Genomic DNA, 27,730 nt, shown 5'->3' with positions numbered 1-27,730 from the left:
AGTCGGCCCGTACAGCTGCACCGTCTTCAGACTCTGGTGGTATGCCTCTAAAATACCCTCAATACCATTACAGTATGGATTTTCAATGTTTCCATTCTGAAAAGAGGAAAAACACGAAAAAATCTTTGTTACTGCATTGAACCATCAAAGAAATGCCCAAATCCTTAATTTCAGTTTCTTGATTATGTATGGTATGCTTTTTAAAAATGTGTGTGAATAAGAAAAGATTGACTTCACCAGTGGAAACTCATGTGAAACACGTCCATCAGGGGGCAGTTTGGCTCCAAAGCCCAGAGCTGGGAACATCTTGTCGCTGTCATAGTCCTGGATGATCTCCCCCACAGCTTTCAGGGCCATGGCGTAGGCGTTGAGCTGGTATGGGTTCATGTAGTGCAGCGAGGTGGACTGTGAGGGGTTACCTGTTGGCGAATCAATGGATGTTGAGTTCATTGTGGGTAATGAGGCACAGAGGTATTGTTCTTGCACTTCTGTTGCAATGACATGACATGACAAACAGTCTTGTTTGACACAGCCATGGATCACAGTTAACATGATTCCTGTCAGGTACAATGATTCCTCTGAACAAACCTCTGTGAGAATGGAACACTTCCAGATGACAAATTAATCGAGCATTCAGATATTAGGTTTGTCAATACCTATGACCTTTATAAATGTCTCCTCTGTAGCAACACACTGTGAAGTAATTTATTATCAGCAGCTTCAATAGTTGGTGTGTGATATGAAAAATAGAACTCCATGAGTGAAGTCACAGGTTATCTGTGCCCATCATTTGATATGATGCAACTGGTGACTGACAGCAGAAGTCTTCCTGATTGCCTGGTCAAGCTATGTGCTCACAGTTGATCGGATGTGGAAACCCGAGTGTGACATAAAATTGTAAGTCACCTTGACCATCACCACAATGAGAATTCTCAACACTGTAGGGCAATTTGTCATCCCCCAATCCCTTTATCCATACTGTTCCTACATCTGTTATGGGTCTAATTTTGAACCGTAACAATGGCTCTGTGCGTGCATAATCATCTCATGGCATGTGGTGTATGTATCATGGCATTTTATTACCCGGCTGTTAAATACTTTATTCTGATTGGTCTAAACCCCATAACAATGACAGTCAACTCTGAATATCAAGAGCGGCTTCAGGGACAACCAGGTCACACAAGTCATATCGAATTAGTCAGTGGAAAGGGTCCAACTCATCAATGTTTCACCTCCTCCTTGTGACAATGGGGCAAATCATGAGTCTCTTAGGGCATCGGTAAACAACACCAATATTTCAATATGGGGCGGCAGTAGCTCAGTCCATAGGGACTTGGCCTGGGAACCGAAGGGTCGCTGGTTTGAGTCCCAGTATGGACGAAATTTGGCAAGTGGACTGGTGGCTGTAGAGGTGCCCTTGAGCAAGGCACCGAACCTCCAACTGCTCTGGGTGCGCTGGTTGATGGCAGCATCCTCACTCTGACATCTCTCCCTAAGCATGTTTGTGCATTGTATGTATATACCAAAAAATATATGTATGTGTAGCATGTCCAAAAAATAGCACAAGTGAAAAAATTGAATTTCCCCCCTGGGGATTAATAAAGTACCTTTCTTCTTCTTCTATATTATGCAAAACTTATGTGGAGAGCACAGAATTTGAGATTTGTTAATGGCTTGCCAATCACCAGCAGAGAAAAGAAGACAATAGGAGGAAAACTGTGCAGAAACAAGAACGGTTTGTTTAAAGACACAACGGACTGAGTGAGACAGGTCGACGAAATTGAAGAAAACAGACACTGAGCAACCACAAACGGTGACACGGTATTGGCATTAACATGAAGGTGTCACAGAACTGTACGCAAGTCATGGTGTTCAGTCTGACAAACACACATTTTCAAAGGAATACCGCCATAAATAGGACGTGAGGTAGGGGAGAACGGGGTTGGTTGTCACACTTTTTACTGTTTAAATTGCACTGACAAGTGATAGGCCTACATAACTTAATGCATTTTAACATAAAATGAGGAACATGAACAGGAAACACATCTTTAGGCCAGCCTATATAACAACATAAAGAACAAAACAAATAGTCCTAATAATAATGGCCGACTCAACTAGGCTACATGCAGTCACTGTCGGAGTGTGCAGACCCTACATTTACCATCACTGTAACTCAAACTCATTTCTGGCTTGGACCAGCTTTTGTCATGCTGCTATAGGCCTAGACTGCTGGGGGAACTGGCACACTGACACACTGGGATCCTAGCTCACCCCCTTCCCCCCAACCCCCTCATCACTTACTTTAACTCTGCCTGTCCCATTAAAGTTACTAACCATAGACCTTTCTGGAGTCCCTGAGCTCCCTTGTCTCGTAGATTCCTCTGAGCTGCCGTAGACGTCCTCCCGCTGCGGACGATCTGGACTCCAGCTGATACGGACGTGCTGGACTCCAGCGGCAACAGCTTCTACGACTCGTCTCATCACTATCACTTCTCTCTCTTACTCCCCTCTATCTGTCTTTCCAGACCCAACTCGGTCGAGGCATGATGGCTGTCTAACATGAGTCTGGTCCTGCTGGAGGTTTCTGCCTGTTAAAAGGAAGTTTTTCCTCTCCACTGTAACTAGCTAAATACTGCGATGTGCAATGCTCATGATGGATTAAGGTGGGGTCAGACTGAGTCTTACCCTGTCTTGAGTTGGGTCTCTGTCCATAATTTGACATAGTGTGGTCTAGACCTCCTATGTTTGTAAAAGCGTCTTGAGATAACGTTTGTTATGATTTGGTGCTATACAAATAAAGATTGATTGATTGATTGATTGATTGATTGATTGATTGATTGATTGATTGATTGATTGATTGATTGATTGATTGATTGATTGATTGATTGATTGATTTCACCATGCATGATTTTGCCAACATAGGGGTTGGTTGTTACATGTGATAACCAACCCCACAGAGAATGTGACCACCAACCCCAACTGGATTTTTTTTGCTAGCATCAAAGCTAAGAACCATCTAACAACTACTTAGCTAGCTAATAAAAATCTAAACTATAGCTTTCCCCTCACACTTTGTAAGGGTAACACTTGTTTTGTTATAAACCCATCGTTTAAAAGCCTAGAAGAAAAATACTGAGGAGCTGAATATTTACAATTTGACATGAAAAACACAAAAAGTCCTCTCACCTCAATTTCAGCTGTCTTACTCCAGAGAAGACTATGTAGGTGAGCTCTGATCCTAATTCTGGAAATGTCCATACCCCAATTTGAGAGACAGCGCCCTCTGGTGGCGAGATATAACAAGTGTGCCAACCAACCCGTGTGACAACCGTCCCCGTTCTCCCCTACTGAACATGAGGGGCACGGCTGACTTGAGTGACTTGCGAGCACATCATAGCTGTTAGCCGAGAAGCTAAAGGACTACCTGAACTCTCTTGCCAGGTCAGACGAAAGTTAGTTTGAGGCAGCGTGGGTCAACCAATGGGTGACATTACTGAGACTACATCCATGTTTTATACAGGGTAAAAGCACTATATGACGCAGCTTCTCCATTATTGTTAGGCAGACAGAAAACAGAGTTATATCCAACAAAGATTATTCAGCTGTGATTCATTCCCAGCAGTGATTAGGCTTGTAATTCATTGTGTTTGATTCTGGAGTATCTTTGTTTTATCTGCTGAAAATCTCTCCTGCTTTGTCACTACTGGTACTACAGTAGGTAGAAGCTTTTTACCCAGACATGCTAAAATAGCAAGCTTCACTGTGTCCCCTGTTATGGTTGCTAAATGAGTTAAGCAAAAATCAAGTGGAAAATGGAAAATTCAAATGTTCCTCTAATAACTGATTAACAATGAGAAGCTCTTCTAGGCAGATTAGTCTCTGAGAGCAGTGTGTTCAGGCGTAATTAATGTCATAAGTACTGTAATTAGACCAAAGTGTGGTCCTTTCACACACTGACAAGTCTCTGTGTCAGGTTTAGGTTCTCCCCCCTTTTTGCTTTATTTGAGAAAACATGCCTGCTGTAACCTTCATTCAGACTGTATTGACATAGCATTTAGGAGGAAGTGCTATCTAGCAAAGGAAATCGCCTCTCTGTGACACAGTGTGTGTGCCCGCACTGTCAATGTGCGTGTGTGTGTGTGTGTGATTGATTCTAAGATTGGACATGTCACATTTAAAGAGCGTTACTATCTGGACCCCCTATACGCACACATGCACACATGCACACATGCACACATGCACACATGCACACATGCACACATGCACACATGCACACATGCACACATGCACACGTACACACGTACACACGTACACACGTACACACGTACACACGTACACACGTACACATACTTTGCTTGTAGAATCACTCACCATTAGATGCTGTGAAATCGATGGCCACAGTGAAATTGATCTGCGTCCTGGAACAGGGAGGGAGAAGAGGACATGAAAAAAATACAAACGACAGAGACCGGCCAGCAGTGAAATAAAAGCCAGGCCTCATTAAATTGCACTGCTGTCACACACATCCACACATATTCCTGCGTAAGAAATATGCAACCTAAAATAGCAGAACACCACACTTGAATTACAGCAATGATAAACCAACAAACAGATCAATATTAATTCTCCAATTCTTGCTTTTTCCCTATTGGTTAAGGTAAAAACAGTGCTCAATTGCAAAAGAAGATTTGACTAATTTCCCTCCTCTATTTATGTGACTTTTACCTCCATTAGGAGGAGTAGCAGGAGGTGCTGAGCAGCCTTCGAAACACTGAGCAGGGTAACAAGAAATTAAACCAATGGAGCACTAAAGAGCAAATCATAATCCAATTTTCCCTGCTGGTTAAGCACCCTCTTCTTCTTGCTAATTTATGACAAAGACATGATGCCTTCAGGGATGCTCACATAAGCCTCACATAATGTTCTATATAATAGGCATTTATGGGAAAGGCAAAAGAATGATGAAGTCATAAAATGAACATGTTAAAGATTCACATTAACCTTTCAATATGGGTGGTAAATATGCCACTGGCAGACTCTGCTAGCCTTAGCAGTAATTAAATATGATTTTATTAATTCATAAGAACTCCTTGATGTATCCTTGCATGCAAAGGAACGTTTTTAAAATGAACATCCACTCAGGATTTTGGTGGTTTTCTCTCTCTAAAGCAGGGGTGTCAAACATGCGGCCCGTGGGCCAAAACCGGCCCGCCAGAGGTTCCAATCCGGCCCGTGGAACAACTTTGTAAAGTGAAAAAATTAAAGAGACGACATTAGCTGCAATTTTTCAAAAAAGTAACTACTATTTCAAATTTGTCCTCTGGGGGTCGCATAAAGTCATAGTGCTGACAGAGCACACCTGAACGGCACTTTTTTTCTCAAAGTGAGAAAATAGATGACTTGCTGTTTGCATAATCTGGTTGAGATCATTAAGACTTTTTAGAGCACTATAAGATGATCAACTAACTACTAACACTAGCACTACACCACTGCCTACAACATTGTCCAGCAAGCAAACTGTTCATGCTGGAGCTGAGGGGTCCAAAATAATCAACTTTACCTTCTTCATTATTATAATCTATCTGTTCTTTTGCTGTAAACATAACATTCTGTGTCAGGTGAATGGGTAACATGTGTGTTTGGTGTGTTCGCAGCAAGTTTCAGGGCTTAAAGAGTAAAATATTCAGCCCACTATGAGACTAATGGCAAAAAAAACAACAGCTGTTTTTGTAGAAAGGTAGTTCATTGAATGTAAACATTTTCAGAATGTACTTGTAATGTTTTTTGCACTAAAACAAAGTGGAAAATTTAGAGTTGTCATTATTCATAGGGTTATTATGTTATTATTTTACTGGTCCGACCCACTTCAGATCAACTTGGGATGTATGTGGCCCCTGAACTGACATGAGTTTGACGCCCCTGCTCTAAAGGTTTGCTATGTGGATTTCTTGTCCACTCTGTGGATGTATTTCAATGTGTGTGAGCCTTTAAGCTAAAGGTCAATATGAGAAAAAGTTCAGACAGCTTTTGTAGTGTCTTCACACTCCTTGTACAATGACCCTGCTGGACACTTTGGCAAAATGACACCATTGTCTCTTTTGCTATTTTTTTTTTTTGTCTTTATTTCCTGTTTTGTTGGTGTCCTCTTTCTTACTACCGGGCTGAAGCTGTATTTGTGCTTTTCTATGCAGGAGATTGAAGCAAAATGTGAGCTTTTACTGTGATGTTACATAAATTTCATTAAACCACCCAACTTCTCCTGTCATGGTGTAAGGATTTCCCCGTGCAGGGACTTGGGGTAGTACCACAGTGCCAAAGTCTACAAGCCTTGAAGTTTTAATTTTGCAAATGAGATAATATTCTCTAAAAAAGAGAAGTGAAGACTGAAACTTTGCAACAATGGAGGCAAACATTTGGCTTTGCTTGACTGTACGTCTTAATTCTTGTTTGATTGGATTCATTGTAAATTAAAAAGACAACCACTGAGGTGTGTGAGCTTCATTATGAAGGGAAAAGGAGAACATAGATAACTTGATGAAGTTTGCCATCTCCTGTGATTGCTTTGTAAAGGGGATGATACAGCACTTTTGCAAGTGTGATGAGAACCCTATAACTAACTTTGTATTAGCCCTTGTGAAGGTCCTCAATGATATTCATTTAAACACAGACAGTGGCAAAATTTCAGTTTTGGTATCACTTGATCTTAGTGCTGCTTTTGACTCAGTTGACCACAAGATACTACTGGACAGACTTGAAAACTGGGTGGGACTCTCTGGTGCAGTACTAAGTTGGTCCTATTAAATGACCGGGACTATTTTGTGTCTATAGGTAAATACACATCTGAGCGGATGAAAATCGTATGTGGAGTACCTCAGGGATCCATTCTGGGGCCTCTGCTATTCAACATCTACATGCTCCCCTTAGGTCAGATAATAAGAAACAACAAAATAAAATACCACAGCTATGCAGATGACACACACATTTACATCACCATATCACCAGGGGATTATAGTCCCATACAAACACTGAGTAAATGCATTGAACAAATCAATGACTGGACGAGACAGAACTTTCTTCAGTTAAACAAAGAAAAAACTGAAATGATTGTTTTTGGAGGAAGAAAGGTTAAAGGTTACAGCTCAGCTCCAATCTGCACAGATGAAATGTTCAAACCAAGCCAGAGACCTTGGTGTAGTCTTAGACTCAGACCTTAATTTCAGCAGCCACATTAAGACCATTACAAAGTCAGCCTACTATCACCTTAAGGATATATCAAGGATTAAAGGACTTATGTCTCAGCAGGATGCAGAAAAACTCCTCCATGCATTTATCTTTAGCAGACTAGACTACTGTAACGGGGTCTTTACAGGACTCCCTAAAAAGTCCATCAGACGGCAGCAGCTCATACAGAATGCTGCTGCTCGAGTCCTAACAAGGACCAAGAACGTAGACCACATCACTCCAGTTCTTAGATCTCTACACTGGCTTCCTGTCTGTCAGAGAATAGACTTTAAAATCCTGCTGATGGTTTATAAAGCACTGAATGGTTTAGGCTGATCTGCAGCTACTTTATGAACCACCTCGACCTCTGAGGTCATCAGGTACTGGTCTGCTTTCAGTCCCTAGAGTCAGAAGGAAACATGGTGAAGCAGCGTTTAGTCATTATGCACCACATATCTGGAACACACTCCCTGAAAGCTGCAGGTCTGCTCCAACTCTCACCTCTTTTAAATCAAAGACTAAGACTTTTTTATTTAACACTGCCTTCCTATCTTAGCTCATTTTAACTCACTTTAAATTAAAATTTTAATGTAATTTTTAATATATTTCTAATTTTCCTTTTCTTTTGTGTTTTATTATATTTGTCATTTTAATTATGTTCTTTTATGCTTGTCTGAATTTTTCCAATGCTTTTAATGTTTTAATGTAAAGCACATTGAGTTGCCCTCATGTATGAAATGCGCTATACAAATAAAGTTGCCTTGCCTTGCCTTTCCTTTCAAAAATACTCAGTTTATTAGGGAAGACAAGAATTCAACATGATAATTGTGTGCTTGTGTTAATGCTGCAAATATCTTGGACCCTTTCACTTGCTCCTCCATCTTCCAATTTCTGCAGAGCAAGAAGCTCTCCATGTGCAAGAACCAACTTCCCAACATGTCATACTGTCAGTGCCAGAGGAGTGTTAGGGGAGACGACTGATTCGGATAACATTTTGGTATCGTGGTCACAAAATCTTAATGTTATTGTGTCGTAGATCAGCAAAAGCCAGGACCTGTCAGTGGAATCTGTCACACTTGTCAGCCCTGCCACAGCCCATAAAACCCATGACAGCCTCCCCGCTGTGATGGGACAGAGGAGATCAAAGCACAGCTCAACCTGCCTGAAAGGATAACTTCACCTGAGACTTACTTAATATTCACATGCCAACCTCCATGTCTACACCTAAACTAAGGTTGAAGGGTTGATACCCACAGGCAAAGACAGTTCAGCCATATCTAGCACATTTTAACTGTGTATTTTCTAACTTAATGCAACAGACAGTATCTGCTGACAACTTATTTCTGCTCAACAGAGCTGCAGTATAACTTATGACTCTCTAGATATAATATTCTAACAACATTTTACCACTATGAATATCTTCTTAAGTTGTTATGCAGATGTAAATCAATGATCCCTTTAAGGTTACAATTTATTCTTTAAAGCTGGGGTTGGTAGTCTTGGGAAACTAGCATGAATTTGAATGTTGCATGTCTTCAGGACTGCACCGGTGAACATCCAGGGGTTGGACATCGAGAGGGTGGAGACCTACAAATACCTGGGTGTTCACCTCAACAATAAACTGGACTGGTCACACAACACCAACATCCTGTACAAAAAGGACCAAAGTCGTCTGCACCTGCTGAGAAGACTGAGGTCCTTCAGAGTGTGCAGGACTCTGTTACGGACATTTCATGACACTGTGGTAGCGTCTGCTTTCTTCTATGCAGTGGTCTGCTGGGGAGCAGGGAGCACAGACAGGGACATGAAAAGACTTAACAGATTGGTCAGGAGGGCCAGTTCTGTCCTGGGCTGTCATCTGGACTCCATAGAGGAGGTGGGTGAGAGGAGGATGTTAGCTAAGCTGACATCCATCATGGACAATCCCTCTCACCCCCTGCATGAGACTGAGGGGTCCCTGAGCAGCTCCTTCAGCACCAGACTGAGACTCCCACCCTGCAGGATGGAGCGCTACCGCAGGTCCTTCATCCCATCTGCAATCAGACTGTTTAACACCAGCACTGCTGTGTCCCTTTAATCAGCTGTTCTCATCTTTCATTCCACTACATGGAAGTTACTATGTGACTTGGCACATTCACAAAAAACTACTGTATCCATCTGAATCACACTTCATACTGTGTATGTTTGTTTTTAAAGAACCTGATGCAATTTTTATCGTGCAATAACTTACCTTATCTATTTATCAGATAGAAGTGTACATAGTGTGTATACATCTGTAATTGTTGCCATATTTTATTTCATTTTATTTTATTTCATTTTATTTTATTTCATTTCATTTCATTTCACTTTAATTTATTTTATTTCATTTCATTTCATTTCATTTCATTTCATTTCATTTTATTTTATTTTATTTTATTTCATTTTATTTTATTCTGTTGTATTTTATTTTATTTTATTCTTTATTTTATTTAATTTTATTTCATTTCATTTTATTTTATTCTGTTTTATTTTATTTTTTATTTAATTTAATTTTATTTCATTTCATTTTATTTTATTCTGTTTTATTTTATTTCATTTAATTTTATTTCATTTTATTTTATTTCATTTTATTTTATTTTATTTTATTTTATTTTATTTTATTTTATTTTATTTCATTTTATTTCATTTCATTTTATTTTATTCTGTTTTATTTTATTTTACTCTTGTCATTGCTATTATTACTGTTATTATATTTTTTAACTATGTTAGCACATTGTTGTATTCCCCTGTCCCTTGTTGTAAGCTGCTGTAACAAAAGAAATTTCCCCCAACAGGGGACAAATAAAGTATATCTTATCTTATCTTATCTTATCTTATCTTATCTTATCTTATCTTATCTTATCTTATCTTATCTTACCTTATCTTACCTTATCTTATCTATAGCATTAAACTAAGTGTCCCTCTTGCAATATATGAGTTGCCAAAAGGGGAATTAAAAGCAGACATATATTTTATAATCATTCTCAAACATGATGCAATTCCTGCTGTTGCTCTGTCATTAAAATGTGCAAATGGACAACAGCTTGCCTAAATGTTAGCCATAGCAACTTTTTCAGACAGTTTTATGCCATTTCAGATTTTCAGTATGCAGACAGTCATTTCCACTCACCCTCCTTTGATGTAATCTAAAAACGTGAACTCCGACTCCACTGAGAACGAGAGCAGGGTCACCTGCATTTAGAGGCAAGGATAAGTTTCGATTAAACATGATGGTAATGATGTTTTCCCCCTAAACACAAGACAACCTCCACATCTTGACTTGTTTCAGCACCCGACAATCAGTCAGGTCAAAGACGGGGTGCCGGCTGGTTTCTGATGACTGCCTCATTTACATCGCCAGAGGACAAGTCTGAGAAGAGGATGGGATACATTTGTATGCATTACTTGCATATACCCATACTGTGGGGTAAGTTGTGGGAAAATTGCTGTCACATTTGATTGTTGGTGTCGCCCACTCAGACCTCTCAGATGTTACATCTTTCAAGTTTTGGGCCTTCATCTTTCATCTTGTGCCATTTACATATTTAACTGACATCAAAAGTATACATCCTACATAATGAGCTTCAGTCCCATTTCCTATAAATTGAAATGCAAAGTGTTACTGTTGGTGCATATAAACACACAACTATAACCATCAAACATCTGAAGGAACAAATCTTATTTTTAACTAATGTTTTAATTAGCCGGAGTGAAATAAGATAATTAGGAAATCTACTTCTTTCACAACAGAGAGTACAGATTGGCATCTTCTTCCAAGAGCCAACACATGCATGCTTGGAGAAATCATGTGACAGAGGAGAAGCACAGTGCCAGGGCTGGTGTACAGCTGAAGACATACTCACTGTTCCAGAGTTGACATATTTCTTTTTCTTCATTTTCTTCTTGGTATTAATCACCTAGAGGATATAACAACACACAGGGACCTATAATTAGATGGTGTTTTTTATTTAATTTTCACACTGTAGCCAAAACTGCTTGGAATCAAGGTCTTGGCTATAATGTACATTCACATTAAATAAAGAAATATTGCATATAAGAGATCGTACTTCTCAAATAGACACGTTCTTATTAGACTTAATTATATCCAATACTTTATAAACACATACATCTCTCTGGAGGAGCTGTAAATTGTTGCTGTGGAGAGGAATGTTTGGTGCAACTTACTGAGGCTGCTGCCACAGGATGGCAAGAGAATGGATGATGGATTATAGATGAATGGATGGGCAAATAATACAGGAAATGTATTCTTTTGTCTTGGCTTTGGTACTGAATAATATCTACATTTAGAATATGTGCAGTTACTCAACTAAGTGATCAAACGCCCTCACAACAGAATGTATAAAACATGGACAGGGTCTCAGTGACGTCATCATTGGTTTCTGAAGAGTTTTGAAGCCTTAAAGCTGGGGTTGGCAGTCTCTGAAAACTAGCATGAATTTGAATGTAGCATGTCCTCATGACTCCGTCTAACCCCTCCCCTCCTCCCTCAGAGCTCCTCCAAAACGATGCCCCCCCCTCCCCCCCTCACATGCACGAGCGCCGCTGACTTGTGACCATATGATCGTGACTGATTCAAAACCGGTCCTCACCAAAACATTCTCATAGTGAAAGTTAAAAACACAAACAAACATGGCTGCTGTTAGCACTCACAACTGTCATGCTAGCATTATCCAGTTGTACTGGTGACATGATATCAGGAGAAAAGTTATAACACATATATAATACTGTAACAGCTCTACTGTTTGTTAAACGTGTTCAGTGTAGATGTTCTTAATTCCTACAGTGTTGACGGTCAGTGAAGGCATCAGGAGAGGTGTAGAGTGTGTGAGCAGGAGAGAGGAGAGACAAGAGGAGAAGTTCTTCATTCATTCAAACATTGATTGTTGTTTTGTTGGTTGGCGTGAGCACGGCCAACAGTGACCGGTTATTAAAGATCAACGTCTTCATGAATCGGCTCGTCATCACTACAGCGTCCGGACGGACGCTACAATAAATATATATTTTCTGTAGGACTTACTAAATGTCATTCATTCTTTTGCTTGTCAGAGCCCCCGTGGTGAGAGCTTTTTAGACTCTGATCCGGACTACAGTCCTGAGGAAAGCACCTCATCGGGTCAGAGGGGACAGGCCCGAGGTGGAGCGAGAGGGGCAGTCAGTAGAGTCAGGGGAAGTAGAGGCAGGAGACGGGGACTCAGAGTGCACGGCGGGGAAATGTACGCGCAGGAGGCGGGCAGAACAGCAGGACGGGATTTGAATGGTTTAAAATTTTGGACCCCAAAAAAGGCTGATTGGTTAGTGTTTTCCCAGGTTTACTCCGGCTGTAGATAGCAGCTTTTCTTCGCTCTTTTTTAAGAACACATTATGTATTGATTACCATCAGGACATAAAGATCATTTTAACCAGTATGACAAAAAGTGGATCTAAATCTGACTACCAACCCCAGCTTTAAGATTCCGGTTACTATACTGGAAATGTTGACTCAACCTGACTTTTAGTCAACAAAGAAACAGACCACGCCTCAGTCAGTCAAATTGTCCCTAATTATGAAAATGTATGTGTAACTCTTAGCCTTCATATTATCAGCCATTTGCCTCACCTCCACCTCTTTGCCTTTTGCTAGGTCAACTGAAATGAGCTGGAGCATTTCCAATATGGTAACTTCCATCAATAGGCTTCAAAACTCCTCTTCAGAAACCAAAACCCAAAACCAAAGGGTGACCTTATTGAGACTAGGTCCATGTTTTATACAGTCTATGGTACATTGAAAAAGTGCTACAAATTTCTGCATCATTTAAAATAGCCATCTATTTTATTAATCTGGTTCTTTTGGCTCCCAAGTGGCTCCTCAGATTTGTTCTTGTTTGAATGAATGTATTACTTAAATAATATTAAATTATGTGTCAAATGAATAACTAATGTAAAAAACATACATTATATTAAATGTTTTTCATTTAAAAGGCTTTATTTATATACTCAACATGGAGCAGAGTTCTACAGAAATTAAATTCTAAAGTACAAAAACAAGACCCATCACAATTAGACAAAAAGGTCCAATCTCTAATTGCATGCATATTATTTATAAACTTTTAAACACCTTCATTAACAGCAGGTTCCCTTCACTGTCTTTATTCTTCACTTATTGCACTGATGGATAAACAGCTCTAAGAGATCCTTCACAGACACTTCTAATGTGCCTTTGCAGGTTTTTTGTGGACCCTGATTGATGACACTTTCACCTTACACAGTCTACACTCTGCCTTTTAAGAGTCTATGGCATTTCAATGTGTCTAAAGTTTACTGTTTTTCCTGCAGTCACTTGTTTTCTCACCTATCCAGTGCGTTCTCTGTCTTTCATGCATGTTCTCCCTCTTGTGTCTCTCCCATAGACTGTATAAAATATGGACGTAGTACCCGTGACGTCACCCATCTGTTCCTGAGAGCTGTTTTGAAGCAAATCGACAGCAGCAGCAATATTGGTAATGTGGAACTCAACTAGGCAGAGTGTGACGTAGTGTGAGTCTCTTAGCCAATAGCTGTGTGTTCCCGACCGGGAGTCACGTCAGTCATGTCCTTATTTGGGCAAAACTCATATTCCTAATATCTTCTTAACCGTCACGTTAGAAAAAAATTCACCCTTGTACAGTGTGTGCCATTAGAGAGATTAGCATTGTAGGGCCAAGCCATTTTTTCAACCAGGCTGTAAACATGTTTATTAATGCTGCAAAGATCATCTTTTTCCCATTCATATCTATGTGGTTTCCGGTGTTTCTGCAGCCAGCCTCAAGCGGATTTTCGATGTATTGCAGTTTATAACACTTCCGCATTGGCTTCATCGTTTGCTCACTGTGCTGTGTGTGTCTGTAACCCCTCCCCTCCCCGTTCTGCCCGTCGTTCATTTCAAAGAGCCCATCAATATTAAATGGGCTGTACCCAATATTGTTTTGGACAGAGTTTAGCCATGTTAAAAATAACTGTGTTCTATTTTGACTGTTTTTTTTTTTAGTGTTTCCTTAATTTTCGACTGGTTGACTGGTCTATAAAAATTTCTGTTTAATCAACTGAGAAATTGGTTCCTAGGAACATTCCTAATTCTTATGTATGGAACTATTCAGGCTCTGACACAACAAGCCAACCATTAATCCATCCAAGCTAGATACTCCCTTAGTATTAAATAATCACAGTACTGACTATTATTTCTTGTTTGTTGGATTTGGCAAGCAATTATTTGTTTTTAATTTCCATTACTTATCTTATTCACACCCTATGGTTTTACTACATATATCCACTCTAATTGGATGCAACGATATAATGAAGGTGTGGATGTGGGCGGCATGAAGAGAGGGACATGTAATCACATAGAAAGGCTGGAGGCAGGGTGAATGATTAGTTTGTCCATGCGAGTGACGGGGAAGGAGTGAGGGTGGTGAAAATGTGAGAACAGATGCGTTTGTATAAAGTAACAGACGAGGAAAATGGAGCTTGTGTAGGATTACTTATGAACACTAAATATAGAAACACTTTTTTTGGGGGGTATCTTGTGCGTGTCAATCAGGCTTTCAAAGGAGACAAGATTGGAAATTTGAATACAAATGTTAGACTTCAAAGAATCAATGGGCCAGACAGGCTTAAGTAGCAAGACCTACATTTATTTTACTACCATCAGCTCTGGAACAAGAGAGAACCGTCAATCCGGAGACCAAAGACGTCTCAGCTCATTACCTCGTTTCTCTATGGCTGCTAGGCATGAAAGTGACAGCCCCTAATTTAACATGGAAGGATGGCAATTTGTCTGACACACCGAACAATCTGCTGATGCAAAAAATAAAGGGCCTTTCAGTCCCACTGGGAGGAAGGGGGGAATCAAGAGTTGCGTATAATGAGTCTGACATCCAAACGACAGGTATTTGTCATCCAGCTTAAGGCCACCAAACCACACCAGCTCAAAGGTATTGACAGGTCGTCCTTAATGGCATGCTTTTTCTTTTTTTGGAACATTCTCTTCTGAATTAACACAACGAATTAGGTTCTCTACCAAAATAAGTACTGATCTTATTCTTAAAGGTGACATATCATGCTCTTTTTCATCAAAATATATTGGTCTAAGAGGTCCCCAAAACATGTCTTTAAAGGGGACATATCACGCTTTTTTCATCAAAATATATTGGTCTAAGAGGTCCCCAAAACATGTCTTTAAAGTTTATGCTCAAAAAAACACTTTGAAATCAGATTTTGGCATGCCTGAAAAGTCCTCTTCTTCATTCCTCATCAGAACACTCTGTTTTCCCTCTGACCACGCCCCCTCCGGAAGTGGATGTGCCTCGGCTCTCCAGCACGTTGATCTAATGTTTACATGTTGGCTGAATATACTCGGCTGCTCAGAGATGACGTTACTTCAAACCTCTGAATCTGATCCAGAATCTGATCCTGACGGAGAGGCGCCTGTAGCAGGACCTTTCTGAACGATTGGTCATAGATTTAGTGTTTCTTGTTGTTTTATTTATCAGTATGTAGACGTGTGTCTTGGTACACAGCTACGAACATGTAGCTATGTGGCTATGCTAACTAGCGCAAGCACTTATCCATGATAAATAAAAATCATCCACTAGATCTTCAAATCTGCAGACGTGGGGAGTAAAACCGACCTCTGCCAGAAAGGCAGCGGGACCTTTTATGAAGGATTGGTCACAGATTTAGTGTTTCTTGTTGTTTTATTTGTCAGTATGTCGACGTGTGTCTTGGTACACAGCTACAGCTACAGCTATGAACATGTAGCTATGTAGCTATGCTAATTAGCGCTAGCACTTATCCATGACAAATAAAAATCATCCACTATATCTTCAAATCTGCAGACGTGGGGAGTAAAACCGACCTTTGTGTTTATTAAGACAGCCTACAACTAGCATGCCTCCCTCCTAAGCTCCTTGTTAGCACACATTTGTGCAGGTAATGAAAAACGGAGGAGGGATTCAGTATTATTTTATACAGTCTATGGGCTGAACAAGCTCTGAGCTCTGACTCCGTGACAGACCGGATATTGTTGTTATGTAAGCACGTTGATCTAATGTTTACATGTTGGCTGAATATTGTAACAGTCGTTGTTATTATACCTGGTAGCCACAAGGTGGCACCACCTTTCTGAGTCAGCCGGTTACATACAGAGAAGTTGCTCCTCCTGAGCCCGCAGAGTTTTTGTGTGATAGTCAGACAGAGACGCGCTCTCTGTCTGCTCCTCTAGTGACTAGCTGGTGTAAGCTGTGCCTATCTTTCTGTTTGTCATGTGTGATGGACGAATATAGTGCCGTGGAGACCTGGCTTTGTAAGGTCGACTGTTAGTTTCTGTTTAATAAACTGCAGTGTGGAAATCCCCACTCTGTCCTCTTTCATCTGATGCTACTCGCTATCTTGGGACATGTAGCTATGTGGCTATGCTAACTAGCACTAGCACTTTTCCATTAAAAATAAAAAATCATCCACTAGATCTTCAAATCTGCAGACGTGGGGAGTAAAACCGACCTTTGTGTTTATTAAGACAGCCTACAACTAGCATGCCTCCCTCCTAAGCTCCTTGTTAGCACACATGTGTACAGGTAATGAAAATCGGAGGAGGGGTTGAGTTGTATTTTATACAGTCTATGGGCTGAACAAGCTTCGAGCTCTGACTTCAGTTACAGACCGGTGACGTATGAAAAACACACATTTACAGAAAGAAATCAGAACAGGGGCAGAATGGATTCTTTTCATTTTCAAGGGTTTGTAGACAGGGACACATATTTCAGGTAGAGAACCATTAAAAAGTCGATTTTGCATGATATGTCACCTTTAAAGTTGACATATTCTGCTCTTTTTCATCAACATATATTGGTCTAAGAGGTCCCCAAAACATGTCTTTAAAGTTTATTGCTCAAAAAAACACTTTGAAATCAGATTTTGGTCTGCCTGTAAACCCCTCTTTTTCAGCCCTGCTCAGAACAGGCTGTTTTCTGTGTCTGTGCCTTTAAATGAGAATGAGCTCTCTGACCACGCCCCCTCAGGAAGTGGATGTGGCCTCGGCTGTCCAGTACATAATCTAATGTTTACATGTTGGCTGAATATACACGGCTGCTCACAGACCCGCGTTACTTCAACCCTCTGAATCTGATCCAGAATCTGATCCTGACGGAGAGGCGCCTGCAGCAGGACCTTTCTGAACTATTGGTCACAGATTTAGTGTTTCTTGTTGTTTTATTTCTCAGCATGTCGACGTGTGTCTTGGTACACAGCGACGAACATGTAGCTATGTGGCTATGCTAACTAGCGCTAGCACTTTTCCATGAAAAATCAAAATCATCCACTAGATCTTCAAATCTGCAGACGTGGGGAGTAAAACCGACCTCTGTGTTTATTAAGACAGCCTACAACTAGCATGCCTCCCTCCTAAGCTCCTTGTTAGCACTCGTGTGTGCAGGGAATGAAAAACGGAGGAGGGGTTGAGTTGTATTTTATACAGTCTATGGGCTGAACAAGCTCCGAGCTCTGACTTCCTGTTACAGAGCGGATGGCGTTGTGACGTATGAAAAACACTGAAAACTGAAACGGCTCGTTTCAGCACACATTTACAGAAAGGTGGAGAAATCAGAACAGGGGCAGAACGGATTCTTTTCATTTTCGGGGGGGGGTTTGTAGACATGCCAGGGACACATATTTCATGTAGAGAACCATTAAAAAGTCGATTATGCATGATATGTCACCTTTAAAAACACTTTTACGTCATTTCCAGTCCTTGCCTATCAAGCTTGAATTCTGTGGTGAGACATTTAAATGAGTTGTGTTTGTAATTTGCATACAGAGCTGTATTGTATGCTATTAAGAGACACAGTAAGCTGTCCCTTGAGAAGTATTGAGAAATAGCTATGATCATTCTAAATCCTGTGGTTGTTCTCCTATTAATCCTGCTGCATTTCACGCTGCTGTTAATAGCTTCATTTCTATGTGTGTCAGCATCCAGGTGATAATTGTAGAGTAATAGATGTACAAGTTTTCAAAAAAGCGGGCCGTGGGTAGACAAAATATAAAACTGGATTCATAACTGCTGGGGGAAGGTGGGGAAACCTGCATAAAAACCTGTGCCAGAAAATGCCCTAAAAAGAAATGACTAAGGACTGTATGAGATATTGTTTCTCCACATTTTCTTTCTTAACTCTAAACAGTTGCTCTTTTGGTGCAGCAATGGAAGAAATCCATGCAATTGAGTTGGTAATAGAGATGGAAGCGGTGCAATGGGGATGTAGGAGATGGAAATGTCGCCCATGTCTGAAATGGAAACCAAGGTACTCGGTGTGGAGGGCTCCCGATCATAGGAGCCAACAGACCTGCTGAAAACACTGAAATTACCCACCTCATACACATTGAACTGACTTTGCCCTCGAGCTAGCTCTCGGTAGCTGGTTGTGAAATCCCCAATGAAGTCGTGACTGAAAGATGAGTAAGATGAGAGAAACATAAGCAAGTTAAAAGAAATACCAGGACTGATGGTTTGGACAAGATGGAACTATCAGATGCTTGGATGAATACATTGAAAAAGCATAAACATTTGAGTGTTTTGCTTAATTAAGTATAGAAGATGAGTTGTCCCTCCACTAGATATATCAGCTGTGAAGCCGATGGTTTGGCTGCACAGCATGATTCTGACCTAATAGTCCATTTCAGTAATACTCACCTGCCGTCCCTATCCCAGTCGTACACTTCCACCTTGATTGTTCTGGAAATAAAATCAGACAAAAACACAAACAGGTTAGTTAGCATGCTAAGTGGCTAAAAAATAATTTGCTAATGAGCTGCTTCAAAAATACTTAAAAATTATTGAAGTTAAAGGATCTTATTTCACAAAGATTTAAAGGGGACATATCACGCTTTTTTCATCAATATATATTGGTCTAAGAGGTCCCCAAAACATGTCTTCAAAGTTTATGCTCAAAAAAACACTTTGAAATCAGATTTTGGTCTGCCTGAAAAGTCCTCTTCTTCATTCCTCATCAGAACACTCTGTTTTCCCTCTGACCACGCCCCCTCAGGAAGTGGATGTGCCTCGGCTCTCCAGCACGTTGATCTAATGTTTACATGTTGGCTGAATATACACGGCTGCTCAGAGATCGCGTTACTTCAACCCTCTGAATCTGATCCTGACGGAGAGGCGCCTGTAGCAGGACCTTTCTGACATTTGGTCATAGATTTAGTGTTTCTTGTTGTTTATTTATCAGTATGTCGACGTGTGTCTTGTGACACAGCTATGAACATGTAGCTATGTGGCTATGCTAATTAGCGCTAGCACTTATCCATGACAAATAAAAATCATCCACTAGATCTTCAAATCTGCAGACGTGGGGAGTAAAACCGACCTTTGTGTGTATTAAGACAGCCTACAACTAGCATGCCTCCCTCCTAAGCTCCTTGTTAGCACACATTTGTGCAGGTAATGAAAAACGGGGGAGGGATTCAGTATTATTTTATACAGTCTATGGGCTGAACAAGCTCCGAGCTCTGACTTCGTGACAGACCGGATATTGTTGTTACGTAACAAAAACACGGAAGTCTGAAACGGCTGGTTTCAGCACACATTTACAGAAAGGTGGAGAAATCAGAACAGGGGCAGAATGGATTTTTTTCATACTCGGGGGGTTTGTAGACATGTCAGGGACACATATTTCAGGTAAAGAACCATTAAAAAGTCAATTTTGCATGATATGTCACCTTTAAAGTAATGTGTACAGCAGAGTCTTCTCCAAGCTGCACATTTTAAATATTGCTTTTAGGGTAATAGAGCAGTTTCTGACTGAGAGAACACAGGACTTTACTAAATGTACTTTCTTTCTTTCTCAATCTTATATTTTAAAATAATTCATGTTTTCATGCTTATGTTTGTTTAATGTCATATTTTAAATTGGGTATTTTCTGACAAGGTATGGCATTATGCAATGAACCTGATATTGGATCTACAATTAAATGTTGGGCATACAGGAACCCTGTGGGGGTGTCAAGAGGTCTGATCCAGCTTCAGGCTGCGACAGAAAAGATTCAATAATAATAATAATAATACATTTTATTTAGAAGCGCCTTTCAAAACACTCAAGGTCGCTTTACAGACAGATTAAAACACAATAAATAAAACAACACGGTAAAATAAATAAAAACAACAAGCAAAGTGACACCAAGTTAAAAATGAAACAGTGGAAATTAAGCAGGGAATGCAGTTTGAAACAGATGGGTTTTGAGTTTTGATTTGAAGAGGGGTAGTGAGTCAGAGTTTCGAATGTCCGGTGGGAGTGAGTTCCAGAGTTGGGGAGCAGAGCGACTGAATGCTCTGCTCCCCATGGTGCTGAGACGGGCGGGGGGCACAGAGAGGTGGAGGGAGGAGGAGGACCTGAGGGAGCGAGAGGGGGTGACAATGTGGAGGAGATCAGACAGGTACGGGGGGGGGAGAGGTTGTGGATGGCCTTAAATGTGTACAGGAGGATTTTGAAATTGATTCTGAGTTTGACCGGTAGCCAGTGAAGCTGCTGGAGGACGGGGTTAGATGTGGTGAAAGGAGGGGGTTCTGGTGATGATGCGGGCTGCAGAGTTTTGGACCAGTTGAAGTTTATGGAGGGATTTGTGAGGGACATCGAAGAGGAGTGAGTTACAATAATCAATGTGTGAGTCTTAATCTTTGGGAAGAAGTTCTGAGATGAATCGAATAATTTAAAGGTTCATTTCGGTTAAGACAAGATCAGTTGTGATTCTGTGTCCGGCGGGACAGTAAGACTCTGCAAGTCACAGACTTCAGAGCAGCGAAGGAGGCTGATTATTTAGAATAATCCCTCCTAATTTAAATAAATAACAAGGCCCAACACTGTTTACTATGTATGTTAAGTTACATAAGTACAGAGAGAGAGAGAGAGAGAGAGAGAGAGAGAGAGAGAGAGAGAGAGAGAGAGAGAGAGTATATCAAACATAACTGGCCGCATGTACAATTTTAATGTTTGAAGTGTTTGCTGTGCATTTTTGTTGATTGTTACTGTTCTGTTTTTTGTTTTTAACTCTGTAAAGCACTTGAATTGCTCTTTGTATGAATGGTGCTTTATAAATACACTTCCCTTGCCTTGCCATTACCCCAAATATTTATTGTTATCTTTTGGAAGTCACATAGGGCTAAAGGCTGATTTATACTTCTACAGTGTTACAATGTTACAATGTCATTTAGCAGAAGAACAACACAAGCAAAGATCTAGACAAGAGGAAACAAGATCAGTAAGAGTAACAAAGTGCTTCAAGTCCATTTGGGTGCAGGTACTGCCAAGCAGTGTAAAGGCAATGCACAAAAGTAAGCAAGGAACATCTACAATGAAGCAACCATACCATTTAAGACCTTCCATTATCATCATCAACAAATAACATCACCACAATAATGACCAAAGTACCAAGTGCTGGGTCACTCAAGACCTGAACACAGATTCCCAGAGTAGAGCAGGACAGTGTGAGTCAACTGTAGCTGGAAGACATGATCTGCCACTGGGGACAACAGTGGAGAACAGTCTAGCTAAGTGCATAGTGCTTCCTAAAGAGCTGGGTCTTTAGCTGTCTTTTGAAAGTAGAGAGGGACTCTGCAGATCGAATGGAGTTGGCCAACTCATTCCACCATTTAGGGACAACCGAAGAGAAGAGTCCAGCTAGTGATTTTGAGGCCTTGTGTGCTGGAAGCACTAGGCGCTTTTCAGAGGCTGAGCGTAGCGGGCGAGGAGGGCAGTAGACCTGGATGAGGGGTTCCAGGTAAACTGGAGCGGTTTTGGTTCCTGCTTTGTGAGTCATGATTAGAGCTTTGTATCTGATGCGAGCTGTAACCTACGCTGGGGGTCCGCGTAGCTCCCGTACCTATGCAGAGGCCGACACACATAGCTGACGTGCACCTCCTCCAAAATGTTAGAATGGACCTGGACCGCAAGCCTTGTGATTGGTCTGCTTGGTCGGCTTGTATTTCTTGTATGCGTCGCTGCATCTGGCACTGGAGGCCTTGACTGTATCACAGGACTCATGAAATCAGAGAATTATCAAGAGATTTTAGAGCGAAATGTCTGAAAAGTGTAAGAAAACTTAGTTTGAGTCGAAGATCATCGGTCCTCCAGCAAGACAGAGACCCAAAGCACAGATCCAAAAGCACGCAGGAATGGTTGAAAAGGAAACAATTGACTGTTTTAAAAATGGCCAGCAATGAGTCCTGATCTCAATCCGATTGAAAATCTTTGGTATGAGCTGAAATCTGCCATTGGGAGAAAAAAAACCAAACTGGGGCCGTCTATTCATCGTGACACTAGCAGAGCATTTAGGGCATAAATGCACGTCTGAATACATGCAGCAGTTTCATCACTCAGAGGAAATGTAACCAGAATGCTCAACAACCACTTCTTCAGCATCATTGATGCTTGTGTAATTACCAAGGTCAGGTGATCGCAGCAACAGGTTTGTTCTCCCTTTTCATGCCAACTCTTCAAACCTTTGGGATGTTCAGTGCCAAATAAATGAAGTAGATCATCATTATGGATTGGTATGAGGGGGTTTATTTATTGATTTATCCAAAGGGAGTGTTTTTAGTTTGCTGTGTTAATGACTGAGTGGATCTTATATAAAACAGTAATTAAGCCATCTCAAAAGAACAAAGCTGCTTTTAGAAATGACACTTGGTGTTCATTGATATAATTTATTTTGAAATGTAATGTTCAAGTGTGCCAACGAGAGCACAAATTAAATGAATAATGATTGATTAACTTAAGTGATCCCACAAGAACCATTATGTGCAATTTATAAGAACATGAGAAACTGCCACACTCTGATAACATTTATACACAAATGCAGCAGAGACAACATCCCTGCAGAGTGAAGAAAAAGCTGCAACTTCTTAGCACTCTCTTCTTGATTTACATTGATCTCACCCCACATGTCTTCTCACTTTCTTCCTCTATCCCTATTTCATCTGACACCAGCCCAGATCCAAAGAAAACGGAGGCAAGCCGCACATCAGAGACTCTCTGCTGTCATCGAGGGATTGAAAGACCCCTGAAATAAGCCCAACTCTTTCTTTTTGCCCACTGGCCGCTGACGCTTTTAGTGGTGACAGTTTGTTCTTGTGAGGTTCTTTTTCGACTCTGTAGGGTAGAGTTATATGAGTTATATAGAAATATGATGCTTATGATCAAGTGCAACTTAATTCCTGACAATTACAGGTATTAGCTTTTACTTCTCTTTTAGCAAGGCGTTGAATCCTACTCCTCTGGAAAGCCTCCAAACCTCCTTCTTTATGATTGTGGCTTAAGGACGTTATGTCATTTCTCAAATTGGAGAAGACAAGTCTAACAGTGAAGGGTAATTCTAAGACATTTTTAAAAAATGGACCCCCTCAACTTCTCTCTTTCTTTCTTTCTTTCTTTTCTTTTTCTTTTTTTTAATCTAAAGCTGGGGTTGGTAATCAGATTTAGATACACTTTTTGTCATACTGGTTAAAATGATCTTTATGTCCTGATGGTAATCAATACATAATGTGTTCCTAAAAAAGAGTGAAAAATAGCTGCTATCTACAGCCTGAGTAAACCTGGGAAAACACCAACCAATCACCGTTTTTGGGTCCCAAAATTTTAAACCAATCAAATCCTGTCCTGCCATTCTGCCCCCTCCTCCTGCAGAGCATACATTTCCCCAGCGTTCACTCCCCGTCCCCTGCCTCTGCTTCCTACTGACTGCCCCTCTCGCTCCACCTCGGGCCTGTCCCCTCTGACCCGATGAGGGGCTTTGCTCAGAACTGTAGTCCGGATCAGAGTCTAAAAAGCTCTCACCACCGGGGCTCTGACAAGCAGAAGAATGAATGACATTTAGTAAGTCCTACACAAAATGTAGATGTACTGTAGCGTCCGTCTGATTGGTGAACACATTGATCTTTAATAACCGGTCACTGTCGGCCGTGATCACGCCAACCAACAAAGCAACAATCAATGTTTGAATGAATGAAGAACTTCTCCTCTTGTCTCTCCTCTCTCCCACTCACACACTCTACACCTCTCCTGATGCCTTCACTGACTGTCAACACTGTAGGAATTAAGAACATCTACACTGAACACGTTTAACAAACAGTAGAGCTGTTACAGTATTATATATGTGTTATAACTTTTCTCCTGATATCGTGTCACCAGTACAACTGGATAATGCCAGCATGAGAGTTGTGAGTACTAACAGCAGCCATGTTTGTTTGTGTTTTTAACTTTCACTATGAGAATGTTTTGGTGAGGACCGGTTTTGAATCAGTCACGATCATATGGTCGCAAGTCAGGGGAGGGGGGGAGGGGTTAGACGGAGTCATGAGGACGGTGGTTGCAGTAGTTCAGTCCATAGGGACTTGGCTTGGGAACCGAAGGGTCGCCGGTTCGAGTCCCAGTTTGAAGTTTGGCAAGTGGACTGGTGGCTGGAGAGGTGCTGGTTCACTTGCCTGGGCACTGCCGAGGTGCCCTTGAGCAAGGCACCAAACTCCCAACTGCTCAGGGTGCGCTGGTTGATGACAGCATCCTCACTCTGACATCTCTCCCTAAGCATGTTCACTGCATGTTTGTGCATTTGTATGTATATACCAAAAAAAATGTAGATGTATGTATGTGTAGCATGTCCAAAAATAGCATGAGTGAAAAAATTGAATTTCCCCCCTGGGGATTAATAAAGTACCTTTCTTTCTTTTCTTTGAAATGCTACATTCAAATTCATGCTAGTTTTCTGAGACTACCAACCCTAGCTTTAATCAATGTTTGTTTGTTTATTGTATTCCATTGCCATTTATCTATTTGGAGACTACTGTATTTAAAACAATGTATCTGATTATTTTACAGAGGGAAATTGATTTATTATAATTTCCTTTGAATGCAGAGACAATGCTCATTGTTTTGTTAGGGGGGAAAAAAAGAAAAAAGATGGGCATTGTACATTTTGAATCGACATCACTGTATTTTGCTCTGATTGTGTCCCTTGTAAAAAGAAATATGCTTATGCTACAGCCAATATTTTCATAACAAAAGAGAAAGGAAATTGAAAGACATATGATCAGTACATTTCCATTAAAAGACCAGGAGCCAGTCACTATACTGGCTCAATGCATCATTTCTATTTTTAATCTTTATTCACAGCTGCATCAAAATACTCGGCTGCTCAGACCCTTGAGCAGCTCCTTGAACTCACGAAACAAAAATCCACTCCAAAACTAATCAGTCGCAGAGATCTCCAGCTACTATTCTGAGATGTCTTTAATGACTCATGACTCATCTTCAGTAATGGAGGCGTATATACCTGAGAACGGAATGAGACAGTATTTGACACTGAACTATTCTTTAGCTCTAATTACACAGATCTGTCTGTGATCTCTTGCCGAGGATGAAAATAGACGGTTGGAGTCACCAGGGCTCGAACATGACTGACAGATGTTCCTTTTCAGCCTTCAGCAAGAAATATACACATATACAGTGGGGCAAAAAAGTATTTAGTCAGCCACTGATTTTGCAAGTTCTCCCACTTAGAAAGATGAGAGAGGTCTGTAATTTTCATCAGAGGTACACTTCAACTATGAGAGACAAAATGAGAAAAAAAAATCCAGGAAATCACATTGTAGGATTTTTAAAGAATTTATTTGTAAATTATGGTGGAAAATAAGTATTTGGTCAGTAACAAAAGTTCAACTCAATACTTTGTAACATAACCTTTGTTGGCAATGACAGAGGTCAAACGTTTCCTGTAAGTCTTCACCAGGTTTGCACACACTGTAGCTGGTATTTTGGCCCATTCCTCCATGCAGATCTCCTCTAGAGCAGTGATGTTTTGGGGCTGTCGCTGGGCAACACGGACTTTCAACTCCCTCCACAAATTTTCCATGGGGTTGAGGTCTGGAGACTGGCTCGGCCACTCCAGGACCTTGAAATGCTTTTCACGGAGCCACTCCTTCGTTGCCCGAGCGGTGTGTTTGGGATCATTGTGATGCTGGAAGACCCAGCCACGTTCCATCTTCAATGCTCTCACTGATGGAAGGAGGTTTTGGCTTAAAATCTCACGATACATGTCCCCGTTCATTCTTCCCTTAACATGGATCAGTCGTCCTGTCCCCTTTGCAGAAAAACAGCCCCAAAGCATGAGGTTTCCTCCCCCATGCTTCACAGTAGGTATGGTGTTCTTGGGATGCAACTCAGCATTCTTCTTCCTCCACACCTGGCGCTGCAGGATTTGAGTCCCTCTCGGCGTAGTGTGTTACTGATGGTAGCCTTTGTTACTTTGGTCCCAGCTCTCTGCAGGTCATTCATCAGGTCCCTCCGTGTAGTTCTGGGATTTTTGCTCACCGTTCTCATGATCATTTTGACCCCACGGGGTGAGATCTTGCGTGGGGCCCCAGATCGAGGGAGATTATCAATGGTCTTGTATGTCTTCCATTTTCTTACAATTGCTCCCACAGTTGATTTATTCACACCAACCTGCTTGCCTATTGTAGATTCACTCTTCCCAGCCTGGTGCAGGTCCACAATTTTCTTCCTGGTGTCCTTGGACAGCTCTTTGGTCTTGGCCATGGTTGAGTTTGGAGTCTGACTGTTTGAGGCTGTGGACAGGTGTCTTTATACAGATAACCAGTTCAAACAGGAGCCATTAATACAGGTAACGAGTGGAGGACAGAAGAGCTTCTTAAAGAAGAAGTTACAGGTCTGTGAGAGACAGAAACTTGCTTGTTTGTGGGTGAACAAATACTTATTTTCCACCATAATTTACAAATCAATTCTTTAAAAATCCTACAATGTGATTTCCTGGATTTTTTTTCTCATTTTGTCTCTCATAGTTGAAGTGTACCTCTGATGAAGATTACAGACCTCTCTCATCTTTCTAAGTAGGAGAACTTGCAAAATCAGTGGCTGACAAAATACTTTTTTGCCCCACTGTACCGTAGATGCCGCCCATACAGAGCAAACGGACAAAAGGTACTTAGGCGGTATACAGAAAGAGATGAAGGGAATTTAAATTTCCTCACACTCCATTCGCTGAGCAGAAAACACAACAACTTGGAAGCATCTGTCATTTCCCTCCTCTTCACACTCCTTCATCCTCTTCTCCTTCAATGACTCGTCTGGAACAGCCTCTTTGACAAATTGGATTTCTGTTTCTCCTACTTAAAGATTGCCTGTCCTAGCGTCATGTTATCTGTTATTTTCCTCTCCTATTTCTCTCCTGCTGTCCTCCAGTCCTTTCATTTCCCCCTCTTTGTTTTCCCTCCTTCTACTCTTCAAATCATACATAGGACAGTCAGCCTAATCAGAGCGCTATCCTCTCGCCAGCCAAGTTGGAAGGTGGAGGTGTTTTTTTTTTTTTTTTTTGTATCCTCAGCTGTGTGTTTACAAGATGTTTAAAAGGTTACCAACAGTTCTGACTGAAATATCATAGACAGACAACCTTTAGCCGT

General features: G+C 41.0%; 1 protein-coding gene across 1 annotated transcript in view; it reads right to left on the bottom strand.

Annotated features, from left to right (window-relative positions):
* cpne5b (copine Vb) overlaps positions 1–27,730 on the bottom strand; it is a 256,605-nt gene that overhangs the window by 31,379 nt on the left and 197,496 nt on the right. Inside the window, exons 10-16 of the mRNA XM_034700261.1 lie at positions 18,956–18,997; positions 18,635–18,710; positions 11,103–11,156; positions 10,370–10,431; positions 4,372–4,418; positions 238–419; positions 14–96 (exon numbers count right to left, since the gene is read on the bottom strand). Of these exons, the coding sequence (XP_034556152.1) occupies positions 14–96; positions 238–419; positions 4,372–4,418; positions 10,370–10,431; positions 11,103–11,156; positions 18,635–18,710; positions 18,956–18,997 (546 nt within the window). The remainder of the gene's footprint in view (positions 1–13; positions 97–237; positions 420–4,371; positions 4,419–10,369; positions 10,432–11,102; positions 11,157–18,634; positions 18,711–18,955; positions 18,998–27,730) is intronic.

This window comes from Notolabrus celidotus, chromosome 1 (assembly GCF_009762535.1).
Source record: "Notolabrus celidotus isolate fNotCel1 chromosome 1, fNotCel1.pri, whole genome shotgun sequence".
Classification (NCBI taxonomy): domain Eukaryota; kingdom Metazoa; phylum Chordata; class Actinopteri; order Labriformes; family Labridae; genus Notolabrus; species Notolabrus celidotus.
Note: the sequence above shows the minus strand (reverse complement) of the source record. Positions and strands in the feature narration are given on the sequence as shown.